Here is a 21,250-nt window from a genome sequence, read left to right as displayed (position 1 = left end):
GCCACAGGGGAATATTATGGGAGCATTGCTTTTCACACTATATATAAACGACCTAGTAGATAGTGTCGGAAGTTCCATGCGGCGTTTCGCGGATGATGCAGTTATGTACAGAGAAGTTGCAGCGTTAGAAAATTGCAGTGAAATGCAGGAAGATCTGCAGCGGATAGGCACTTGGTGCAGGGAGTGGCAGAAGACCCTTAACATAGACAAATGTAATGTATTGCGAATACATAGAAAGAAGGATCCTTTATCTGGGAGTAATCGTACGGAACGATTTGAAATGAAATGATCATATAAAATTACTTTTGGTAAGGTGGGTGCCAGGTTGAGATTTATTGGGAGAGTCCTTAGAAAATGTAGTCCATCAACAAAGGAGGTGGCTTACAAAACAATCGTTCGACCCATACCTGCGTATTGCTCATCAGTGTGGGATCCGTATCAGGTCAGTTGACAGAGGAGATAGAGAAGTGCGGCGCGTTTCCTTCGTCACAGGTTTATTTGGTAAGCGTGATAGCGTTACGAAGATGTTTAGCAAACTCAAGTGGCAGACTGCAAGAGAGGCGCTCTACATCGCGGTGTAGCTTGCTGTCCAGGTTTCGAGAGGGTGCGTTTCTGGATGAGGTATCGAATACATTGCTTCCCCTACTTATACCTCCCGAGGAGATCACGAATGTAAAATTAGAGAGATTCGAGCGCGCTCGGAGGCTTTCCGGCAGTCGTTCTTCCCGCGAACCTTTCGCGACTGGAACAGGAAAAGGAAGGTAATGACAGTGGCACGTAAAGTGCCCTCCACCACAGACCGTCGGGTGGCTTGCGGAGTGTAAATGTAGTTGTAGATGCAGATATTTGCCTTTGTGGTTCCATCCCTGGACAAGACCATGGACTTGGTATGACAAGAAAGTTCAGCCGACCAGGTGACACGTTTCCATCGATCAACATTCTGTTCTATTTCATATCGTGCCCATTGCAATCCTAATTGACGATGTCGTGTTATCATAAGAATAAGCAGGGTTCAGAACCAGTAAGGTTCGTCTAATGCGGGGTCCCATTTCCGGCCATGTACGCTGAATGGTGTGCCATTTACACCAGCACTATACTCTGTAATCAGGTTTACCACAAACAGCCGCCTATGTTGCTGCACAGAGCGGGTAAGTTTCCGACCCCTATGTTCTGTGATGAGTCGTGGGTTTCCAACACCTGGTTGTGTACCCTTCATGAAATTTTTATAGATGGTCATGGCTGTAGCATGCGGACAGCTGACTACCGTTTCCGAGATCGTCGTTCCCAGAGGCCGGGCTGTGACAATCTGTTCTTTGTCAACGTCGGGAATGTCAGTGGTTTTCCTCATAAGCGACCAGTGTCCTCCCATTCATATCTACTGCTTACGTATATCACTGTTTCGAGTACCTCCGCTGTCACCAGGCAGCGATCTTACCGCCGGGGCTAGTAATCATAATGAAATTACAATCAAAGCCAGAACATTAGCTGCTTTCAGGCGCTGATAAATACCAACAGGGACAGTTGAAAATGTGTGCCCCGGGACTCGAACCCAGGATCTCCTGCTTACATGGGAGATGCTCTGTCCGACTGAGCCCGCGAGGACAGAGAGGGGAGTGCGGCTGCAGAAACTCATTTCTGGTATGCTCCCCGTGAGACCCATAACTTACTCTCCACACACTACATTTGTAGTTCCTCTGCCCACTATACTCATTACTCGCGTCAGTCACTCTACCGATTACCGTAAGAATTTCAGCATTGTGAGTACATCTGAAAGAACAGATACCATCTCCATATACACTCCTGGAAATGTAAAAAAGAACACATTGATACCGGTGTGTCAGACCCACCATACTTGCTCCGGACACTGCGAGAGGGCTGTACAAGCAATGATCACACGCACGGCACAGCGGACACACCAGGAACCGCGGTGTTGGCCGTCGAATGGCGCGAGCTGCGCAGCATTTGTGCACCGCCGCCGTCAGTGTCAGCCAGTTGGCCGTGGCATACGGAGCTCCATCGCAGTCTTTAACACTGGTAGCATGCCGCGACAGCGTGGACGTGAACCGTATGTGCAGTTGACGGACTTTGAGCGAGGGCGTATAGTGGGCATGCGGGAGGCCGGGTGTGGACGTACCGCCGAATTGCTCAACACGTGGGGCGTGAGGTCTCCACAGTACATCGATGTTGTCGCCAGTGGTCGGCGGAAGGTGCACGTGCCCGTCGACCTGGGACCGGACCGCAGCGACGCACGGATGCACGCCAAGACCGTAGGATCCTACGCAGTGCCGTAGGGGACCGCACCGCCACTTACCAGTAAATTAGGGACACTGTTGCTCCTGGGGTATCAGCGAGGACCGTCTCCATGAAGCTGGTCTACGGTCCCGCACACCGTTAGGCCGTCTTCCGCTCACGCCCCAACATCGTGCAGCCCGCCTCCAGTGGTGTCGCGACAGGCGTGAATGGAGGGACGAATGGAGACGTGTCGTCTTCAGCGATGAGAGTCGCTTCTGCCTTGGTGCCAATGATGGTCGTATGCGTGTTTGGCGCCGTGCAGGTGAGCGCCACAATGAGGACTGCATACGACCGAGGCACACAGGGCCAACACGCGGCATCATGGTGTGGGGAGCGATCTCCTACACTGGCCGTACACCTCTGGTGATCGTCGAGGGGACACTGAATAGTGCACGGTACATCCAAACCGTCATCGAACCCATCGTTCTACCATTCCTAGACCGGCAAGGGAACTTGCTGTTCCAACAGGACAATGCACGTCCGCATGTATCCCGTGCCACCCAAAGTGCTCTAGAAGGTGTAAGTCAGCTACCCTGGCCAGCAAGATCTCCGGATCTGTCCCCCATTGAGCATGTTTGGGACTGGATGAAGCGTCGTCTCACGCGGTCTGCACGTCCAGCACGAACGCTGGTCCAACTGAGGCGCCAGGTGGAAATGGCATGGCAAGCCGTTCCACAGGACTACATCCAGCATCTCTACGATCGTCTCCATGGGAAAATAGCAGCCTGCATTGCTGCGAAAGGTGGATATACAGTGTACTAGTGCCGACATTGTGGATGCTCTGTTGCCTGTGTCTATGTGCCTGTGGTTCTGTCAGTGTGATCATGTGATGTATCTGACCCCAGGAATGTGTCAATAAAGTTTCCCCTTCCTGGGACAATGAAATCACGGTGTTCTTATTTCAATTTCCAGGAGTGTAGATAAGGCTTACCAGCCAATGATCTTCAGCGCAGGTGCCCTCGCATTGCCCGAACTCTTGTGGGAATCAGTAGAGTGCCTGCTGCGGGTACTGGCTATTGTGGGCAGGGGCACTACAAATGTAGTTTTTGGACATAAGGTGAAAATGTTGGTCGCATGCCAGACGTAAGTCCCTGCAGTCGCACTATCCTTTGTGTCTTAGATGGCTCAGTCAGTCGTAATGGTCTAGTTCGTCAGAATAAACACGGCACACAGTTGCAAGGCATTGAGTGAAATTACATATTGTTATAAAACTGTCACATGGAATTATTCATTTATGAAATATTGTGAGTTATACAGGGTGAACATTAACAAAACCGACGCAGTGCAGGGATGTATTCCTGACTGGAAAGATATTGCTACCACGGCAGAAGGCACTGAAGAATGACAGTTTTTCTGACCACGTGCCGTGTGTTCCTTGTGTGTTGCAGGCAGTGTGATTGATGCAGGATTCTGTGAGCAGTGAAATGGTATGATATTCATCTCTGGAATAAGTAAAGCTGATTTTTGTGTATGGCCAAGCAGATGGAAACGGTTGAGAGGCAGCACAGCTATGCCAAAACAAGTATCCTCAAAGACACTGTCGTACATCCGACCTTTGTATCTGCACAATGAATGTAGTAATGTGTGCAAACGCAGCTTACCACTTAGCACGCAAATGGACAAAATCTCTGAAGTGTATTCTCAAGCCCACGAAATCAAACAGACATTCTAAACAAATATGATCCTGGCCCTGTAAGGTAAGCTAATATTAGGTGCGGATTGCAACAGAAATCATTAGAAATGCTGCTGTCACTCTCCTAGAATGCATGGATTAAAAGTTTGGGGTCTATTCTAGAAAGACAAAACAGCTATTAGCTTTTTTATTCTATACATAATTTATCAACTGTTGCTTTCAGGGGTCAAATGATGAACAAAAATCATGTTCAATTACTTTTCATACTCAATCACTGGTAGAAGCCGACCTCGGGGAAGATCAGTTTGGATTCCGTATGTTGCGGTCGCAGGTTCGAATCCTGCCTCGGGCATGGATGTGTGTGATGTCCTTAGGTTAGTTAGGTTTAAGTAGTTCTAAGTTCTAGGGGACTGATGACCTAAGATGTTAAGTCCCATAGTGCTCAGAACCATTTTTTTGGATTCCGTAGAAATATTGGAACACGTGAGGCAATACTGGCCCTAAGACGTATCTTAGAAGCTAGATTAAGGAAAGGCAAACCTACGTTTCTAGCATTTGTAGACTTAGAGAAAGCTTTTGACTCTTTTTCAAATTCTAAAGGTGGCAGGTGTAAAATACAGGGAGCGAAAGGCTATTTACAATTTGTACAGAAACCAGACGGCAGTTATAAGAGTCGTGGGGCATGAAAAGGAAGCAGTGGTTGGGAAGGGAGTGAGACAGGATTGTAGCCTCTCCCCGATGTTATTCAATCTGTATATTGAGCAAGCAGTGAAGGAAACGAAAGAAAAATTCGGAGTAGGTATTAAAATCCATGGAGAAGAAATAAAAACTTTGAGGTTCGCGGATGACATTGTAATTCAGTCAGAGACTGCAAAGGACTTGGAAGAACAGTTGAACGGAATGGACAATGTCATGAAAGGAGGGTATAAGATGAACATCAAGAAAAACAAAACGAGGATATTGCAATGTAGTCGAATTAATTCGGGTGATGCTGAGGGAATTAAATTACGAAATGAGACGCTTAAAGTAGTAAAGGAGTTTTGCTATTTGGGGAGGAAAGTAACTGATGATGGTCGAAGTAGAAAGGATATAAACTGTAGACTGGCAATGCCAAGAGAAACGTTTCTGAATGAGAGAAATTTGTTAACATCGAGTAAAGATTTAAGTGTCAGGAAGTCGTTTCTGAAAGTATTTGTATGAAGCGTAGCCACGCATGGAAGTGAAACATGGACGATAAATAGTTTGGAAAAAAGAGAATAGAAGCTTGCGAAATGTGGTGCTACAGAAGAGTGCTGAAGATTAGATGGGTAGATCACATAACTCATGAGGAGGTATTGAATAGGATTGGGGAGAAGAGACGTTTGTGGCACAACTTGACTAGACCAAGGGATCGGTTCGTAGGACATGTTCTGAGGCATCAAGGGATCACCAATTTAGTATTGGAGGGATGCGTGGAGGATAAAAATCTTAGAGGGAGACCAAGAGATAAATACACTAAACGGATTCAGAAGGATGTAGGTTGCAGTAGGTACTGGGAGATGAAGAAGCTTGCACAGGGTAGAGTGGCATGAAGAGCTGCATCAAACCAGTCTCAGGACAGAAGACTACAACAACAACTCAATCACAAAACATTTATTTCTTCGACATATTGAAATGATGATGATTAAAATCGTTATGTCTACACATGAAAATTTTCTATCAAAGGAAAGAATGAATATTCTCATCATCTCATGTAAATCTACGTTGTTGCAGCTGGTCAATGCACCGAGTGGGTGGAAAATTAATTTACTTTTTGAACCAATTAAAAACTCTCATGTACTCAATGTGAGGGTAGGTTAGTATCCTAGCTTTTGACATTCAATGGTCAAAGCGTACGCAAATTGGAGTGAGCAAACTCTAGGCTCAACATTTACTGTGGCCTAATGCGTGTGGTATTTTACCAAGCGGCATCTCACTTCGCAGAAAGCAAACTCTCAGTGCCTTTGCTTATCTTCTTACGCATGCGCGGGCTGCCACGATACAGAGAGAGAGGTCTCAAAATGCTTTTATATAATGGGGATCTCCCCACCGTGTCGCGTCTGCATCGCCAAATATGGCTTCAGCCAATCACTGTCTCGCTAGGGTGAATAAACATTTTTATTTTTCTTTCTGGGTTGCGGCCTAGCCCTGTTAATGACGTGCAGGCACTTACCCTCGGTCGTGGCCTTATTTACGCTAAAAGGAATAATGTATTGTACTAGCCTTATCCCATTCTGTGCTGAAACTCGCCTTTCTCTTGCTAAATGGGAGTTTTATGATGTCATTAACCACCTGCTCGGTTTCTCTCCGAAATGTGTTTCACTTTAACTTGTTAGTTTCACGGCGCTGGCCATAATAATATTGGTAACTATTGTACTGTTAGTTTTCGGGGACATGAGATTAACTGCAATTGCCTTTTGTTGATATAATGTAATTCTTATTTTCTGAGGACCTCAAACTGTTTTTATGGATAAAGTTCATGTAAGATCCGTTACCTCCGGACGCCTTACAACAGCGACCACATCACGCAACATTTCAAGCCCTTTTTGGGCGTTTGTGTGATTATGTGACCTCTCAGACTCAGTGAATGTCGGAGAGATAGCAGACTGTGTAAACACCAGATTTGGAGGACCGGGCTGTACAGGATAATGTGACGAACTCTAACTCCAGGCAGGTGGCCTGGAAACATGATGTAAGCCACTGTATGATTATGTGTATCCTGCATGACAACTGTTGCTATCCCTATCAATTGCAACGAGCGCAAAGGTTATCAGCAATGGACTTCCCTCTACGGGAAGGATTGTGTCGATCTTCAAATGTGTGTGAATTCCTAAGGGCTCAAACTGCTGAGGTCACCGGTCCCTAGACTTACACACCACTTAAACTAACTTATGCTAAGAACAACACACACACACACACCCATGCCCGAGGGAGGACTCAAACCTCCGGAGGGAGGGACCATGCAATCCGTGACATGGCGCGTCTAACCGCAGGGCCACGCCATTTGGCGAATTTGTTTATGGTTTTACACCAGGTCATCACTATTATAGGATTTCTCTCAGCAGTCCTGTTTACCGACAGATCAGCTTTTATCAGAACTTACATCATCACTATGCATAATCGTCATCTGAGAACTAGACACACAGCACGTGATCAGAGGAACTTACATTCGTCAGCTCATAACTATCATCTACCGTGACAACAATGTATTTCCGGACACTTGTTCATAGGATCTTTTTTCGCGCATTTCCCGTCAAGCATACGTCCCTGAAATTTGTCGGTTTTATTAATTTACATCTTGTATTTATTTGTGTAAGCCACAATCACTAACCTCAATGTACTCAATGAAAAAGTAATATTTAGTAAAGAAGAATCTGAAATGATAAATATGTACTATATTGGGACAAACTGTGTAATGAAAAGGGAGACCTATTCATACTTGTTACCGAATGGGCCCCGAATTGAAGGTATTGTTGAGAAGGTGATGTCGCTTGTTAGCAATCAAGCACTCACAGTATCTTCTCTGCACTTGGTCTTGGCTATTTGATGGAATCTTCAGCGGATCCAAGGATTGTTACTGTACGGCAAGATAATATGGCCGGTAGTTAGCGAACAATCTCACGTACTCGGCAGAACTCTTCCAACATCCAGGGCGTCCCTTCCTAAGTCTCCCAAGACACAACGTCCAATTTCCTCACTGATGTTGTTTGCCACCTAACTTCTCAAATGCGCTGCACGCGACAGGGAGCAGTGGGAAGTGGAGGAGGCTAGTTTACTTTTTCCATCTATTAATTCCTCTATATATTTTTCACTTCCTGAGGTTGTGCAGACGTTTATCGTTTACGTAGTCTGTGAACCAAGTTGATCGGCATCAAACAATCAGATTGTAGAGGGGTGCACGAACGCGACTAAAATTGTATCACTTTGCTCAGTATCAAGAACGTGGGGCATATTAACTGATTTTGACGTTTGTTATTGTAATATTTATGTTGAAAGCAATGAAATGCAACACATTTGCATCTGTGTTTTACTCTGCAGTTGACACGGAGTGTCTGACAGAGAGGTCACAGAACTAGTTTGAGATTACTTCTCCACTGCTCCAAACTCTAGTAGCACAACGGGAAAATTATCACTTATATCTTTCCATAAAAACGCTGATTTTTGTTATTGCATTACATTTGGACCGGTGCAGTGGTTAGCCCACTTGACTCGCACTGGGGAGGACAACGGTTCAAAACCCGACCGGCCATCCTGGTTTAGGTTTTCCGTGATTTCCCTAAATCGCTTCGGGCAAATGCAGGGATGGTTCCTTTATAAGGGCACTGCCGGTTTCTTTCCCTATCCTTTCCTAATCCGATGGAACCGATGACCTCGCTATTTGATCCCCTCCGCCAAATCAGCCAGACAACTATTACGATGGTCATGTTCCTCAATGTACAGCGTTCGGAATAAAATACTTTCCCATTTGCAGGAGAACGTTGGAGATTGAAATTTCGTTGAAAACTATCTCTGAAACGAAAACCACGTTTGTTTTAATGGCTACCATACGAACTACCAAGGCACTAGGCAAATTTGCATGGCAGTTTCATTGAAAACAAGATTGTATCTCTAATTAGAGAATGATATCGGACTGGGTTCCATAGTGGAATGTATACATTCAAACATACAGAATAACGACGACTGAATTCTGAACTCTCTGCAGCCGCATTTCCTTTCATTTAATGTGATACTGTTCTTTCAGGATGATTGTGTGTGCGTGAGAAGGCACAACACTACGCCTCTGAGACCGGACGGATAGAGAAGGCAATGAAGAAATGGATCTTTGTCTTGAGAATAGGCCGGTACCTCTGGTGTTAACTCTGCGGAAGTGCTGTGGATGGACTGTATATTGGGAATTCTGATCGGCTGCCGATTTTCGTCAAGTTCTGTTCTGGTTTGGGTTGTAGTCTGGTTTTCCTAGTGTCAGTACAAGCTGATTCAGAATTTCTACAATCGTGAGGAGAAGGATGGGATTTTTATGGTGACTTGCCGTGGTGACTGTATACATTATTTCAAAAGTTCGTTCTAAATACCTGAAAAATTATCTAGCGATCACTCCCCATTCGTACCTGCAATGATATCATTCCGCGTGATGGGGTGGAATCTCATAATTCGTCCATTTTTCGTTAAACGGATGGTGATTATACACTCATACTCATAAATTAAGGATAATTGCAGAATGTGGTGCCATACAAAGTGGCACTACACAAAACTGGCGCTAATAGCATAGGCACATAGGGAACACGCACGACACAAATCTGTAAGTGCACGGTATTGGTGATAAGTTGACAAAACCGTATCGAGACACGTGTTCTACAAAACACCACTACTTTCTGCGCTTGTACCCCGACATCAATATGGAATATGATCACCATGCACACGTACACAGGCCGCACAACGGGTTGGCATACTCTGGATCAGGTGGTCGTGCAGCTGCTGGAGTATAGCCTCCCATTCTTGCACCAGTGCCTGTCGGAGCCCCTGAAGTGTCGTAGGGGTTTGAAGACGCGCAGCGATACGTCGACCGAGAGTATTCCAGACGTGATCGATGGGGTTTAGGTCTGGAGAACAGGCAGGCCACTCTATTCGCCTGATATCTTCTGTTTCAATGTACTCCTCCACGACGGCAGCTCAGTGGGGTCGTGTGTTATCATCCGTCAGGAGGAAGGTGGGACCCACTGCACCCCTGAAAAGGCGGACATACTGCTGCAAAATGACGTCCCGTTACATCTAACCTGTTACAGTTCCTCTGTCAAAGACGTCCAGGGATGTACGTGCACCAATCATAATTCCACCCCACACCATCAAACCACGACCTCCATACAGGTTCTTTTCTATGACATTAACGTGTTGGTATTCCTGGTTCACGCCAGACCAAGACCCGGCGAGAATCAGTGTTCAGACTACACCAAGACTAGTCCGTGAACATAACCTGTTCCAATGGCCATGTACTATGTTCTTGACATCAGGCTTTACGGTCTCTCCTGTGACCAGGGGTAAGTGGAATGCAGTTAGTAGGTCACCGGGTGCATAAACCACGTCTGTTCAGTCGTCTGTAGACTGTGTGTTTGAAGACAATTGTTCCAGTGGCTGCGGTAAGGTCCCGAGCAAGGCTACCTGCAGTACTCCGTGGCCGTCTGATGGCACTGATGCTGAGATATCGGTCTTCTTGTGGTGTTGTACACTATGAAATTCCCGTACTGTAGCGCCTGGACACGTTTGCTGTCTGCTGGAACCGTTGCCATAATCTTCAGATCACACTTTGTGGCACATGGAGGGCCCATACTACGACCTGATGTGTTTGACCAGCCCCCCTAGTATTCTACCCTTCATAACGTCAACAATATGTGTTCTTTCAGCCATTTTAAACACACAGTCACCATTAGGACGTCTGAGAACGTCTGCCCACTTACTCTCTGCACCCTAGTCTGACATGCACTAACACACCTCTGCGTATGTGGACTGCTGCCAGCGCCACCGTTCGACGACCACAGGTCAAATGCACCTCATGGTCATACCCCGAGATGATTTAAACCCCCAAACCCCCCACCAGAGAGTTGTTTCACCATGTGTCAGCATTATCCTCGATTTATGAGCATGAGTGTACGACCGCATATCACTTTTTAACCAGTTCCGCTGGGGATTCAAAATTATCGTCCTCTTATGCATTTTTAAAGAATTATTTCCGTGTTAGATGTTGGATATTGAGAGTACGTGTTTCCGTTTACACTTTGCAATAATTGTATTTGTATTTGCTACTTTGGGCACCCATGTTGTCTCTGTAAACCAGATGCATTATTTTGAGAACAATGTGAGAGGGCGTGCTGTAAAGTGATACCTTCTAAATTTGTACGTGAAAATTATGAAAGGTTTTAAAATAAAGCAAAATTCATTAACACACTATATCTGTATTCTTCACGTCTATATATTGATTTTTCAACATAGTCAGCCTGGAAGTTAAGGAACGCACCGACAAAGGGGAATCCAGCATCCACTGCTTTCTGGGTCTCATATACGATTAGGGCGAGATGGATCTCACACGGTCGTGGAACCTACGACAATTTCTATATATCTCGATACATGCTGAAGCAGAACCACCGACTAACTTTCAGAGGTGGTAGTAGGGACAAAACCAATTAAAAAAGTCCTAGTAAAGATTTTAAGATGGCTATTTTTTGATTATGTTGGTGGATGTGTTAATATTTGTAAAGGAAAACGATATATTTGAAGAATCTTGGTCAGAGGAAAAGTTGGTAGGCCACAGTATCTGTGTCTGCGATGGCAGCGCTGTGGAGTCGTAGAATCTTTGACAGTCACATCTATTGTTGATCCGCTTCACCCTCGTCACAGTCGTGTTTTTGATAATTACTCTATTGATTGATCTTCTGAGGTAGTTTACTGTACCATGGAAGTTATTAGATTAAATGAATTTTCATATTAGAGTCTATAACTGTTTTCTTTGATGAGTTCCTTCCTAACTGAAATTTCAGTGCGTATAGGTTGAGCCATGTGTTTGATTGCATTCTGTGTCATGATTATAAACACACTTTCCCTGGACCAATGGTAGTTAGCTTTCGGCAGAATTTTTTAGCTGTTGCGGAGTCTTGCTGTTTCTGCTAGTACTTTATTTTGGAGATGAGATTCGTAACACGTAATTGTTTAGCAGGGCTTTATATGTATATGTCCCTGCTAAACACACACACATATAGATATATATAATTACTTTTTCTTTAAACTATATATATATATTGATTTGGTTATTTATTTGCTTATGAATGAGATCGGTTTTTACACACATAGGATTCTTTTCAGTCTTATGTAAGTGATGTGGCTTTGAGCTCAGTAGCACTTTTAGATTGTCAGTTGACATTCCCAGGTTTGTATTAACGATAACATACACATAAGTAAACGCTACTCACAACACCGGGTCTAAAATGCATACGTTATGAGATAAGACCACTTGTTCATTTTCTCTACTGTGATAAACATCACAGCTACTGAGAAATCTTTGCCGTACATTTTTTGAAAGGTGATAGTATGGACCAAAACAAGAAATAACTTTCTAGTAAACATGTTTTCTAAACTGCATGCCTTAAGAGCTAGAAGTGTTTGTTTTTGCTCCTCTGAAATACGTCTATCATGCTGAACAAGCTCCAAAATCTTTTAAGGTATTCATTTTAAATTCCCTATAACCTAGACTTTTTTCTTGTTTTTGGTCCATACCACCATCTCTGAAAGTCTGTCGGTGGAATGGCCGTTCACTCTATATTTCGGCCGAATGGGTGTTCCATAAATAGCGTTATTAAGTGAAATAACCTACACAAAGCAGAGTCCTGTTCCGGTGGTTCGCTGCTTCACAGATTGCGCAGCCTGGCATTCTCAATGTGAATAAAAACCACACAACATCCAGGCAAACAAAAGAGGGTGGCCGGATATGTGCATGGCGTGACAACGCGCACTTGGTGCAGGAAGTGTGGCGACTACGGTCTCTGTTTGTGTGCAGGGTTCGAGATGCTGCGTCCCGGGTTGCGACTGCGCCGCCTTCACGCCGAGCCCCGGAAACGGAAGTCGTTTCTGCTGCGCCTGCGGACACGGATGGGTGCCTCACGGTGAGTGTTAACGCCGAGCAGCCTCAGTGACACGTACCGGCAGCTGTGCGGAGAGTCTGCCAAGGTGGTGACTCCGCCTCCGTTCTAACTCGCGTACTTTTATCTCATATACTGGTGTTGGGCAAAGATGCAGTCTCCAAAGTCTCATAAGTAAGACTGGAAGAAAGCCGTAAGTAGCCATATGGCAGCATTGCGGGTCTCCGGCACTTGTTATAGTCTTCATACGTTCATTTCATACGACTGTGAAGTATATGGCAGAAGGTTTCTTTCTGTTCAGTTCACATACTGAACACGGGGACAACGACTGCTTAAATATCTTTACATATTCTGTGATTAGTCTAATATTGTGAGCGCGATCATAATGGGAGAGATTAGTGCGAGGCAGTAGTATATTTCTAGATTTCTCACGTAATACTGGTTCTCGAATCTTTGCACGTTGCTTTGGAGAGATAGTTGACGCCTGTCTTTAAGCATCTTCCATTTCAGGTATTTCAGCATTTTCGTGACGCTCTGCCGTGAGTCAAATGAACCAGCGACCATTCGTGTTGCCATTCTTTGTATACGTCCACTACCCCCTGTTCGTTATGAGTATTACACGCTTGGAGAATGTTCTAGGCTGGGTCGACAAGTGCTTTAGAAGCTTTCCATTTTCTTGAGTGCATTTACCGAGTATCCCACCGATGAACCGAATAGTGCCACCTGTTTTACCTACAACCGTGACTTCGCTATTATTCCAGCTCATATCACCACAAATTGTTACACACAGTTATTTCTATAAGTTAACATATTCTACTTATGTGGTTCATTAATATAGTAGTCAGAGGGTATGAAGCTTCCGCTTTTTGTGAAGTACATGCTTATGATCGTTTGAAGAGAGTTGATAATCTTTGCACCGCTTTGAATTTTTTGAATAATCTGACTAAACATTTGCGTGACTTTTTCCAGTTAGTGGTTCATTATAGATAATTGCATCTTCTGCAAAACGTCTGAAGTTGTAATGAAGTTACTTCTATCTGTCTATGTCTCTCCATGAAATCTAACACACTGCGTCCCCTCTACCAAGGAGTCCTCAGGCCAATCAAATATAATCGTAATTTTTATAGTAACTGAGGGCGCTATTCTGAGCCAATAATCGTAAATTCGCTAATAAGTGACGTTGTTGCGCTGAGTCAATTGCTTTTGGAAATCAAGAAATACTCCATACACTAAAGTGCCGTGCACGACTGCTTGCGGGAGCTCAACAGGTTGTATCACGGTATTGATTCAAATGGCTCTGAGCACTGTGGGACTTAACTTCTGAGGTCATCAGTCCCCTAGAACTTAGAACTACTTAAACCTAACATCACACACATCCATGCCCGAGGCAGGATTCGAACCTGCGACGGTAGCGGTCAGGCGTTTCCAGAATGTAGCACCTAGAACCGCTGGGTCACTTCGGCCGGCTATTACGGTATTACCTAACACGTACATGTACCCATTGCTGTAGAGCAGGTTGGGGCGTAAAATCACTACACTGTTCCACTCTACACCCCAAAAACAGTGTTCACTTACACGTCATTGTCATAGGTGCTTCTGTGACAGTGAAGGGCAACGCAGAGGCTTACACGACGCCAGTGCCACGTTCCCTACGACGCAGAGCCGTCGACGCAGACAGGTGTACAAAACCTCTGCTGAGACACTGCGCTTAGCCAACAGTGAGGATGACACTGTGACATTTGTCACCGTCATGCGGAGACTATACCAACGACCCTGAGTTGTGGACTCATTACGTGGTCCACGTTTGTTCGTCGCTGAGTGAGCTCTCCTTCCTCACTGTCGTATCAGATCTACTTGTGCTCGATAAAAATCTCACCATGAGACATTAGTTTCTTGAAGAACGATTATTCTGCCTTATATGTGGACTCCTCGTAGGAATCACCAAGGAGCAAACTACACTTATACAGGGATTTCAAAACAAAGCGTCGAATACTTTCACAGGTGGCAGCATTCATCGAAGTCCAATAAACGTGGGTTCGCAAACGCATACTCTCCGAGATAATCACTTGTTTACAGGAAGATCTGCGCGACGCTTGGTTGCTAATATTAGCACAGTCATTGCATTGGCACTCCGTCAAAAGTGTCGGCAGGTTATTATAAGGTCTTATTCACAATACTTTACTTACCACTCGGTGGTAAACAGTCAGTTGTGTGGTTCGAGTAGTATTGTAGGCAGCTTTCGTCGTGTTTGTGTACAAAACTGTCAGGCTGGGTACCTATCATCGTCTTTTCCTTCTTCCAATCGCGGATTCACTTACGTGTTTACAGTCATTGCCCTGTTTGTACGGTCAGATGTTGTGGTACATTTACATTTTCTCTCTTCTACCACTTGTTATCAATGGAAACCTACTACTCTACAAGTGAAATGGGCGGATATCATATTCTGTTATGGCTTAGGAAATGAACGTAATCTGCGAGCCTGTACCCTCTACGCTGAAAGATATCCACAGAGCAGGGTGCCCTCTGCTCAGCTGTTTGGTAGACTTTTCCAGAGTCTGAGGGACACAGGTACCATGGCACGTCCGAAGCCTGACAGTGGAAGGCCGAGCACAGTCTTCACGTCTGACATGGAGGAGCGTGTGCTACCATCGGTGGAAGAAATCCATGGAACCAGTTGTACGACGATCAGCAGCAGCAGAAAGCATGTCTCACTCTCTTATCTGGGAGGTACTTCACGAAAAATTACTGTATCCCCACCATCTACGGCCAAGTGATCATTATGGTAGACGGTGGTTCTGTGAATAGCTGTTGCACAAGTGTGCCACAGATCCACTGTTCATAACCAAGATTTTATTTAGCGATGAGTCACGGTTCACACGAGATGGTGTTGTGAATTTCCATAGCGAGCATGTATGGGCAGATGTAAATCCTCAAACAGGTCACGAAAGAGGGCATCAACGTCGATTCTCAATCGACGTATGGGCAGGCGTAATTGCCGATAGATTAATAGAGTCATACGCGCTACCACAAATGTTAACTGGGGCGCATTATCTGGACTTTTTCATAAATGTTCGTACATCCATATTTAAATTGGATGATGGTGGGACATCAGCTAGTATAATTTTTTATTAAAAATGAAACTCCTCCAGCTGTACTTAAGATTCCATATTTGTTTGGCTACTAGTTTCGACGTTGCGTCAACCCCATCTTCAGGCCCGTACACTTTGAAGATATCAATTGTGTGTGGCTGAGTACTAGAAGTCTGCGGTGAGACCAATACCCAATGTGTTGCCTACCTTGCTGGAGGCTGTGCCGTTACACCATTGCACCTTCGAGTAGGAATGTGGGTTCATGCATGATGAGGTAGATATTTTAGGAGCGCTGGATTGGTCGGGAGGACGGGGCCTGGGACGGAGGGGGGAGGGGGGGGGGAGCGAGATCCACACCTTGGCATGCTCGTTCCCCAGACCTCAGTCCCTTAGACTTTTGCTTATGGAGACACTTGGAGGAATTGTTCTACGCCACGCCAATCAGCGACGTGCAGACACTACAGGGTTGCGTCTTCAATATGTGTCACCAGGTGCAACAACAAGCTGGTGTACTTCAAATGGTGCGTTATTCCTTACAGCTGCGCGGGGTAGCCGTGCGGTCTTAGGCGCCTTGTTACGGTCCGTCGGAGTTTCGCGTCCTCCCTCGGGCATGGGTGTGTGTGTTGTCCATAGCCTAAGTTAGGTTAAGTTAGATTAAGTAGTGTGTCGGCTTAGGGACCGATCACGTAAGTAGTTTGGTCCCATAAGACCTTACCACAAATTTCCAAATCCCTTACACCAGAAGGCAGAAGGGTACATTATCATTAATGGACGCCAAGTTAAAAAACTTCACGTGTTTGTCGAAGGATGTATGCAATTCAGGACTTATGTTTGTTGGATTTATCTCAGAATGTATGCATTTCCGGACCCACGTTCAATGGACTTGTTTTTCTTGCTTCGATGATTGCTACCACCTCCCAAAGTATTCGACATTTTTTCTGAACGCCGTGTTTACCGTTGACGAACAACCATTTGCGAAAGACATTATGAATACTTCCGACGCTTTGTATGTAAATGAAAATACCAATTCAGCTCAACAACAGCTTACGATGTCTGAGTGGAGGCATCCTTATTACACCCACTATTGACATTTGATAAGAAAATGTAGTTTCAGTGTCCAGAGTAACAAATTGGCTGTACTTTAAACATATCAGTATTTCTTCAGTAATATTATTTTTTTAAATGGTGATAAATGTTCGTAATATTAGCCACTGCAAATCGTAACAAATATTTTAGGGTTGTCCGGGCTTGTGTAAGTTATGTTACTTCAACGTCAAATAGTGATAGAAAGGAACTGTTGGAGACTACAACGACATTTCCATTAATTTTAATGTACATTTTTGCCTCATATAAAATAATCGCCTCGGAGGCTAGCAGGTTTGAATCCTGGTGGTGGATGAAATTTTCGCTGCCAGTCCTCGGCAGACCAGAGGAGGAGAGCTGTGGTCTAAAGTTCCTGATCACCAGTTGTTGCGCCAGGGTCCTGGATTGTTTCCAAAGATCTCAGCAGTATCGCATGAACTGAGAGTATGACACTGTTGGTGGCAATCCGTCCTTCGCATTGGGACGTTTGGCTCGGCGGCCTCCTTAGAGCCGTACGAGAGGAGCGGGCTATGTGGCAGCAACGGGGTCTACCCTCTCCGTCCCATCATCATACAACAGGAACACAACAATACATTATACGCGCTCTCACGCACCTCTACTCTGTACAAACACACACAAAACTCTCACGTATCCACAAAAAATATTTTCAAAAAGCTGAATAGCTGCAAACGGAGGAAATTTACTTGTCGTAACAAATAATTTTTCAGGTGGATCCAATTTCCGGTAATGGCGGTTGTGGGGTGTCAACAATAATGAATGCCCAGAAACTTTGGGCACACATTGTATGAGAAGGCTGCTGACGTTTTTCTATCCGCACTTTTTGTCTTCTGACTGTTTTGATGCGGACCGCAGCGATTTCCTATACCGTGCTAATCTGCGAGTGGAAAATATACCAGTTTCCTGAAATATTTGTGGTACATGTTGCAACTACGTCTTAGCATCCTGTTCTTTCTTCTAGTTAAGGTTTCTCACTTGCATTTCCTCGCCGGTTCTTTAAAGAGCCACCTAATTTCTTATCAGTCTACTTAATTTTCAGCATTCAGGATTCCTGAATGGTGACACCAGAACCACCCTCCGCCAGACACCGCCAGGTGGCTCACAGAGTACAGACGTAGATGTAAGTTTGACACTTACCTCATTTCTGTTACTCATCCATGGCTTCGTTTTTCTTTAGTCCCCTCTCAATCCATATTTCCTGTGTTTAGCAGATTGTCGACTACGTTCAACACATCCCTTTTTTTTCGTTTCACCGAGGATAGAAATGTTATCAGGACATCGTTTCATCGACATTCTTGCTGAGGAAATTTTAATCCTACTCTTGTAACTTTCTTTTATTTCCTTCATTGATCCTTTGTTATATATGGAACAGTAAGTGAGAAATGCTGCAGTCCTAATTTAATTGACAGCGTGGAGTGAAACAGTGACTCGTACTCTGGTGGACGGCAGCTGCCCTGCGATTTCCCTAAATCCCTTAACATGAATAGCTGGATGGATACACTGTACGGGCACGATCGATTTGCATCCGTCTCCGAGCTTGTTCTCGACCTGTAGTAAACTTCTACCCGTCCAGTTACAAACTATTTTTAATTACTCGGTAAAGTATTAACTGCAACATACGTGAGCGAAAATATTCATTCCAACGTGTTGCTGAGTGATGGAGAAAGACGGCAGAGGGGAAAAATCATTTCAGTAATATTCGTGCAAAAAAAGTTTTCTGCGTCATCGTCAAAGGCCTTCGAAGCCACTACCCAGCCTAGGCTTCCGAGGGAAGCAGTACCTCAAAAACTGATGAAAATTCGCTGGAGGCGCAGTGACATGGGCCAAATAGTTCCGAGGTCACAACCAGCCATGTTGTGGGACGAAAGAAGAAAACTCGTATAAAATATACTCGCCACTTGTAATCTCGTATCCATTTTAAGCTGACGTGTTTTTGGTTGCGCCAGGCTGGGGCTTGTTACAGAGTGAATATTACGAGGCACAGTGACTCAATTGTTCTTTGAAGGATATATGCAGATTTCTAGTTCAATGATCTATGTTCTGTTTTGCTGAGAGAAAATAAGTGACAGTGTTGGAAGTCGCAAAGTGCACTCGTTATGAAACACTAATGAATGTAGTCAGGGTAGTTTGCGCTCTAATTTTAGAAAAAGGTAGCTTTATACACATCTCAGTGTTTATAACGTCACATCTCCTGAACTATCTGTCATATAACGATATACACGGAGGCAACAAGCGTCAAGCAATACTTCCTAATATAGAGTCGGACCTTCCTTTTGCCTGGTATACTGCAGCAACTCAACGTGTCATGGACTCAACAAGTCGCTGTCTCTATAGTCGTCCTTAATTGCGAAAGTGTTGCCGGTGCAGGATTCCGTGCACGAGTTGACCTCCCCATTATGTCCCACAAATGTTCGATGGTATGCATGTCGGGCGATCTGGATGGCAAAGTCATTCTCTCAAACTATCAGGATGTTCTTCAAACCAATCGTGAACGATTGTGGCCCGGTGCCGGGTGGTATGGCGTATTGACATACATAAAAATTCCATCGTTGGTTGGGAACATGAATTCCACGAATGGCTGCAAATAGTTTCCAGGTACAAGAACATAACCATTTCCATTCAATGATCGGTTGATTTGGACTAGAGGCACCACTCATTTCCATGGATGCACAGTCCACACCATTATAGAGTCACCACTGGCTTAAACAGTGACTTGTGGACAACTTAGGTCCTTGGCTTCGTGGGGTCTGCACCACAGTCGAATCCAACCATCAGGTCGTACCAACTGAAATCGGGACTTATTTGATCAGGCCACGGTTTTGTGACCCTCTAGGGTGCAAGCGATATGTTCACGAGTCCAGGAAAGGCGCTGTAGGCGATCTTGTGCTGTTAGCAAAGGCACTCGCGAGATCGTCTGCATCCATAGGCAATTAACACCAAATTTCACCGCAGTGTCCTAACGGATAAATTCGTCGTACATCCAATTTTTATTTCTGCCGTTATTTCAAAGAGCGTCGTTTGTCTGTTAGCACTGACAAATAAACGCCGCTGCTCTCGGTAATTAAGTGAAGGCCGTCGGCGACTGCACTGTCCTTGGTGATAGGCATCACCTGAAATTTAATACTGTTGGTACAATCCTGGCACTGTGGATCTCGTAACGACCTCCGAAATGGAATGTCCCTTGCGTCTGGCTGCAACTACCACTCCGCATTCAAAGTCAGTTAACTCCGGTAGTGCGGGCATAATAACGTCGGAAGTCTTTTCACATTAATCGTCTAAATATGAATGACAGCTCCGCGAATGCACTGCCGTTTTATATCCTGTGCAGGCGATAGTACCGCCATGACGATCCCATGACTTTTGTCGCCTCAGTGAAATGTTGCAGGTACACTGTGCAGTATATGTGGATACTGTCTGAAAATAGTTTTGCAAACAGTTTTGTTAGTACAGACGTAATAAATTAAAACGTCATGCCTGATGATGAAGTTTGGTTGCACGAACAGCGAGAATTTTGTGGAAGAGAGAAAAAGTTTCGTAAAGGTTCGTAAATTCAGTGTTAAGTTCGTTGCATGTCGGTTAGTGCTCCCATACTCAAATATTGGATCAATAAATGCAAAGTATGGAATAAAATGTTTCAGTCCGGCAATTTCGACTTCTCATTCATTATCAGCGACTGACAATAATTTACACACTAAATTTTGCTCCAGTTCGCCAGATTTACAATTTTTGATCAGCCAACTTGGATATGCCATATTATAGAACTCCGTCTTCAGGTCACAAGTGGCCCATCGGGAACATCCGACCGCCGTGTCATCCTCAGCTTAAGATATGGATAGGAGACGCGTGTGGTCAGCACACTGCTCTCCCGGTCGTTATGATGGTTTTCGTTGACCGGAGCCGCTACTATTCAGTCGAGTAGCTCCTCAATTGGCATCACGAGGCTGAGTGCTCCCGAAAAATGGCAACAGCACATGGCGGCCCGAATGGTTACCCATCCAAATGCCTGCCACGCCCGACAGCGCTTAACTTCGGTGATATGACGGGAACCCTTGCATCCACCGCGGCGAGGCCGTTGCCTGGATCCGCCATATTGAATTTTGTAACTCCGCTCCGATTGCTAATCAGCGCCACGAAGAATCTAGAAAGTACACAATTTCGTAGGATTTTTTCTTTTATTATTTCAAGGTTTCGAAGCGAGTTGACCCACTGTGCGACTGGACATTAAACCCTAACTTTCTTCTGTTTCCTGCCTTCTCCGGCCGGAGTGGCCGAGCGTTTCTAGGCGCTTCAGTCTGGAACCGCGCGACCTCTACGGTCGCGGGTTCGAATCCTGCCTCGGGCATGGATGTGTGTGATGTCCTTAGGTTGGTTAGGTTTTAGTATTTCTAAGTTCTAGGCGACTGATGACCTCAGATGTTATGTCCCATAGTGCCATTTGAACCATTTTATTCCTGCCTTCCGCCAAAATCAGTAGCAATACATGTGCTTACTTC

At 45.0% G+C, this 21,250-nt stretch overlaps 1 protein-coding gene across 1 annotated transcript in view; it reads left to right on the top strand.

The window, feature by feature from the left end:
- LOC126281993 (zinc finger protein basonuclin-1-like) overlaps window positions 1-21,250 on the top strand; it is a 303,711-nt gene that overhangs the window by 147,018 nt on the left and 135,443 nt on the right. Inside the window, exon 3 of the mRNA XM_049981378.1 lies at window positions 12,486-12,591. Coding sequence (XP_049837335.1) covers window positions 12,486-12,591 — 106 coding nt within the window. The remainder of the gene's footprint in view (window positions 1-12,485; window positions 12,592-21,250) is intronic.

This window comes from Schistocerca gregaria, chromosome 7 (genome assembly GCF_023897955.1).
Source record: "Schistocerca gregaria isolate iqSchGreg1 chromosome 7, iqSchGreg1.2, whole genome shotgun sequence".
Taxonomy (NCBI): Eukaryota; Metazoa; Arthropoda; class Insecta; order Orthoptera; family Acrididae; genus Schistocerca; species Schistocerca gregaria.
This window is presented reverse-complemented; position numbering and strand designations above follow the sequence as displayed.